Below are 6,000 nucleotides of genomic sequence, written 5' to 3'. Positions count from 1 at the left end.
TCAAATTATTATTTGGTATACCAATTGATGGAGCCCATGCACCACTAGAGCTACATGTACCACAGTTTGACAATAACTGCTATAGGGCAAGGGTGTCCAAACTTTTCCAGCAAGGACCGCATACAGAAATATTGAAGAACGCGGGGGCCACTTTGATAAATTCTCTACATTAAAGATACTAAGACCAATACGATGAATGTCAAAAAATATATGCTAAACCAGGGGTGCCAAACTCGTTTTCATTAAGAGCCACATTGCAGTTAAGGCTGCCGTCAGAGGGCCGCTTGTAACAGCGAATAATATACAAATTTGCCATTTACATTGTTATGTATATTTTTTATATACACTGTAAAATCAATGTTGATTTTACAGTAACAACTGGCATTTCAGTTACCAGACTTTTACTGTAAAATATAAAATGTTTTTTTTTTACATCCATCCATCCATCCATTTGCTACCGCTTATCCCTCCCGGGGTTGCGGAAGTTGTTGGAGCCTATCCCAGCTGCACTCGGGCAGAAGGCGGGGTACACCATGGATAAGTCGCCACCTCATCACAGGGCCAGTACAGATAGACAGACAACATTCACACTCACATTCACACATATTAAAGTAAATGGAAAAAAAGTAGCACTGTTTTTTTTACGGGGAAAAACTGGCAGCTTAGTCGGAAATTCACTGTGGTTTTTACAACATATTACTGTAAATGGAAAAAGAATACACTATTGTTTATTTTCATTCTGGCAACTGAGCTGCCATTTTTTTTTACCATAAAAAAGGTGTTTTCTCATTAACGGTAATGCACCGCAAAAAAACCTCATCGATTTTACGGTAAAAAACTGGTAACTCAGTCGACAGAATTTTACCACAAAAAATTGATGTTACAGTTTTTTAAATTGACAGTAATATGCTGTAAATAGTTACCACCATAAATTTCACCATAAATGTTTTGTCATTTTTACAGTGTACAATTTAATGGATAACTCGCTTTGAAATCAAACGTCACCCAGATATTTAAGTATTTATTTTTATTTTGACAAGATAATTGTTTGGGAAGTCCATTCATCCATCCATTTTTCTGCCGCCTATCCGAGCCCGGGTCGTGGGGGAAGCAGTCTAAGCAGAGATGCCCAGACTTCCCTGTCCCCAGCCACCTCCTTTAGTTCCACAGGGAGAACACCGAGGCGTTCCCAGGCTAGCTGTGAGACATAGTCCCTCCAACGTGTCCTAGGTCTGCCCCGAGGCCTCCCTCCGGCTGGACATGCCCAAAACACCTCACCAAGGAGGCGTCCAGGAGGCATCCGTAGTAGATGCCTGAGCCATCTCAGCTGGCTCCTCTCGACATGAAGGAGCAGCGGCTCTACTCTGAGTCTCTCCCGGACGACCGAGCTCCTCACCCTATCTCTGAGGGTGATCCCAGACATCCTGCGGAGGAAACTAATTTCTGCCGCTTGTATTCGCGACCTTGTCCTTTCGGTCATTACCCAAAGCTTGTTGACCATAGGTGAGGGTAGGAACGTAGACTGACCGGTGAATCAAGACCTTCGCCCTCTGGCTTAGCTCCTTCTTCACCACAATGTTTTGACTGCATCACTGCTGACGCTGCACCAATCTGTCTGTCAATCTCATGTTTTATTCTTCCCTCACTCGTGAACAAGACCCAGAGATACTTGAACTCCTCCACTTGAGATAGAACTTCACTCCTGACCCGAGGGGTGCAGTCCACCCTTTTCCTACTGAGAACCATGGCTTCAGATTTGGAGGTGCTGATCCTCATCCCAGCAGCTTCACACTCGGCTGAAAACCGCCCCAGTGAACGTTGACGGTGCCAGCCTGATGAAGCCAACAGGACCACATCATCTGCAAAAAACAGAGATGTGATCCTCTGGCTACCAAGCTGGAAACCCTCCATACCTTGACTGTGCCTAGAAATTATGGGCACCCTTGCTGTATACAGATGAAACTCAAAAAATACGGTTCAAAGGTTCGTGTATACCAGCAATCAGATTTACAAGGTGAAACTAATATATGCCATAGGCTCATGACATGCAACTCATGTTATTTCAAGACTTATTTTGATATAATTTTGATGATTACGGCTTACAATTTATAAAAACGTTGAATTGAAGATGTCAGAAAATTTTGGGTTTCCAAAAACTGTAGACCATAACAAAAAAGCTTGACATATTTCACTTTGTATGTAACGAGCACATTTGAAATTTAATTGCTGAAAAAATGTATGTCTTTATTCTACTGTTTTTTTTAAAGTTTCACCTGTGGGACAACATAATGCATTTCTATGTTCAGATTTAAGGAGCAATAAAATGCTATTAGGATTAAAAATATAATAATTTCAGATTATACAATCTCATGAGTAAGTAACATGATTTGTTGTTGTCCCTGGTGCATGATGATGTGTGATGATGTTCATCACCAGCAGAGGGTGCCTTTCTCCAGATCTGAGTCTGACAGACCCCCTGAAGACCTTCCCTCCAGAAGGCGGAGTTTATTACTAGTGAGCACGGTGCAAAGCGTCGACTTGCATCCTACCTCCATCCATCTCATCCTCACACGGCGGCACAGTATCCATCTATCCATCCCAGGCAAGGTGCACCCGAGCGGGCTTTAGCGGCAGGATGCTGGCGTGTACAGAGATGATCACCATGTGTCTGCAGTCAGCCAAGCAGCAACATCTCAGCAAGCAGCAGAAAGCGTGTGACCACAACCATAACCACACTGCACCCCTTTTTCACGATGTAAGTACATTTTATGTAGCGTTATGTCATTTAAAGTGTGTCTCTACATTGCCTAATAGATCAGATATGTGGGGGGAAAAAAATTGAGTCCTATCTTTCTAAGGGGGGGGAGGGAGTCACAGCTTGGAGTAATGCTGCTCCTTATGAATGGTGCAAATCCAAACAGCGTCCATTCAAATGGAATCAATTGTGATTAGCTTGTTATGCAAGTAAGAATTGTGAGTGTCAAAACAGCAAATAATATATCTCGTTTGAGTATAATCCTGCAAAATATCACAATGTTTCACGTAATTTGGTCGTGGGGGTCATTACTGTACCTGCTATATAAGAAGCCAATATAAAAAAAAAAATCAATAACCTTCTCTCTGCTGTAAAGCACTTTGTAAAATAGCAAGCATGCACACTTTCAATTATTGTTGTAAATGCAGATGATCCAACTCTTTCCTATTTAACATGAAACATGTGCACGTAAATGCCTCTTTACTGACAATCGCAGTATTATAAACCATCTATGCTGCTGATTTATGGAGGTGATGACCTAGAAAAACCCCCACAACATGACAGGATGTACTGAACATCCTCCAGATGATTGTCTATAAATAAAATGTACATTACCCAGAGGCAAATTGTTTTAAATTGCCCAAATGTATATAAACAAACCATATGAAAGTGGCTAATCGTTGCATGTTACGTTAAACATGAGGTGTATTTAAGAGGAAGAGCAGATTTTGGATGTTTTTTTCATTACACATTCTTGTTATTTCTCTGTGACGAATGCATGACTCTTAATATGACATATTCAGCCATATGTGGGAGCTGTGCAATTTTTAGTGCAGATCCCAATTCAAGTCGTCAAAGCTGCACATTCCTGAGTGCCATTATGACCTGTTACATCCATCCATCCATCCATTTTCTACCGCTTATCCCTCCTGGGGTTGCGGAAGGTGCTGGAGCCTATCCCAGCTGCACTCGGGCAGAAGGCGGGGTACACCATGGATAATTCGCCACCTCATCACAGGGCCAGTACAGATAGACAGACAACATTCACACTCACATTCGCACATATTAAAGTAAAATAGCAAGCATGCACACTTTCAATTATTGTTGTAAATGCAGATGATCCAACTCTTTCCTATTTAACATGAAACATGTGCACGTAAATGCCTCTTTACTGACAATCGCAGTATTATAAACCATCTATGCTGCTGATTTATGGAGGTGATGACCTAGAAAAAAACCCACAACATGACAGGATGCACTGAACATCATCCCAGTTTTGAACCTCCTCCAGATGATTGTCTATAAATAAAATGTACATTACCCAGAGGCAAATTGTTTTAAATTGCCCAAATGTATATAAACAAACCATATGAAAGTGGCTAATCTTTGCATGTTACGTTAAACATGAGGTGTATTTAAGAGAAAGAGCAGATTTTGGATGTTTTTTTCATTACACATTCTTGTTATTTCTCTGTGACGAATGCATGACTCTTAATATGACATATTCAGCCATATGTGGGAGCTGTGCAATTTTTAGTGCAGATCCCAATTCAAGTCGTCAAAGCTGCACATTCCTGAGTGCCATTATGGCCTGTTCTTGTTTAACTACGGTCCAAATGAACACACACAAAGCCTTTATTTACCTATTTGCAACCTCTGACTCTGTTCTCTTCCTTTGTTGCACTTTGATTTGTGTTTTTCCTCAAGCTTAAAGTCTCATAAGCTCAGAGTTGTGTTTCTTTTTGGTGTTTTTGTGCATGTGCAGACGTGCAACTTGTTAGTCGGAATAGACTCACACCTGTGCGGTGCTTAGATGTCTCTGAAAAATTTATTGCAGGCTAATTTCTACAGAGGCTGACTGGAAGCCTTCTAGATGCAACTGTATCTTTCTTCCTCCTTCTCCCGCTGCTGCAGTTTTATTGTCTTCCATAAGTCTCAGAGTGACGTGTTCACTGTCTCCAGGGAATAGCTAGGGGTTTTTGGGGCTGCGCACAGTGTTGGCTTGTAGAAGAGCTTCATCACCTCCGTCACCCAGTCGATGTTTATTGCTATCGCTTTAGTCCCCCAAATGTTACAAAGCAACTTGCTGTGGCTCCCTCGAAGGCATCTTTTTATACAGCGCTTACATCAGCACTTTCAAGGTTTAGGGAGCAGTGACAATGATGGCTCAGCTTCCAGGTATCACGCCATCACTGGCCTCTGAAAATGCCTGCATCGCCTAAACATTGTTAAAAGGCCACACCACTTGTTTAATGTACCTCAGTCATCTCTCAGTATTTTACCACTGACATTTTAGCAACCTTTTTTACACAATGTCTTCTTAAAGGACATTGCTATTGAAATACTAGAGTTGTCAGTGTATATCTTGTTTACTGTCCTCTGAAAATGACTGACACACAAGTGAGTAATAAGATAATGATCTAGGGCTGCAGGAGTGGTCCTGGTACGGTGAGCTGCAGTTCGTTTAGAGCAGGGTTGGCCAAACCTTTTGCTCTCAACGGCCAAACTGAAAATATGCATATGGTCTGCGGGCCAAACAGCGATTTTTACCATGTACGAGCACCACGAGTGAGAAATTTAGCCTTATACTGCCATATATGAATATAAAGTACTGTATTTTTCGGACCATAAGGCACACTTAAAATCATTTTCTCAAAAATCGACAGTGAGCCTAAGAACTCAATGCGCCTAATGTACGTAGTAATTCTGGTTGTGCTTACCGACCTCGAAGCAATTTTTTTGATACATGGTGTAATAATAAGTGTGACCAGTAAATGGCAGTCACACATAAGAGATATATATGTATTGCAGGTTGATGCCTGTTCAATAAATGACGCTAGCAAGTACTCGTAAGCAAGTAACACCAGAACTTTGATGTTTCATTGAGAATATAGAACATTTCACACAGCGATCAAATATCTGTGAAAAGGTTTTAGTACGACTTTGGTAAGCTACGATTGTCGGCTACCGTAGTCAGGCGTGCTGTGCTTCAACATACGTATATTATTGTGGTTTGTGTCTAAGGACCCCAAAATGGCACCTACTAGGAGACGTATTATCTGGTGTTTTGTTTCGACCTATTATGCAAAATCAACTTTTCTTATTGGTATCTGCTGATGTATATTAGGGATCTGCATAAGTCCGGAAAATTTGCACGTGTCCGCCATTGTAATCCGCAGCGTAGTCAATAAGCTCTTTCTTTTTCTCTATCCTCTTGTTGTGGGGCATTCATCCTCCGCTGTTGC

The 6,000-nt window shown here is 41.5% G+C and overlaps 1 protein-coding gene across 1 annotated transcript in view; it reads left to right on the top strand.

Moving 5' to 3' along the window:
• The first annotated feature begins 2,509 nt into the window (after window positions 1-2,509).
• LOC133654224 (N-terminal EF-hand calcium-binding protein 1-like) overlaps window positions 2,510-6,000 on the top strand; it is a 34,920-nt gene continuing 31,429 nt past the window's right edge. The window contains exon 1 of the mRNA XM_062054391.1: window positions 2,510-2,755. Within this exon, the coding sequence (XP_061910375.1) occupies window positions 2,636-2,755 (120 nt within the window). The 5' untranslated portion in view covers window positions 2,510-2,635. The remainder of the gene's footprint in view (window positions 2,756-6,000) is intronic.

Source organism: Entelurus aequoreus, linkage group LG07, assembly GCF_033978785.1.
Source record: "Entelurus aequoreus isolate RoL-2023_Sb linkage group LG07, RoL_Eaeq_v1.1, whole genome shotgun sequence".
NCBI classification, from domain to species: Eukaryota; Metazoa; Chordata; class Actinopteri; order Syngnathiformes; family Syngnathidae; genus Entelurus; species Entelurus aequoreus.
This window is presented reverse-complemented; position numbering and strand designations above follow the sequence as displayed.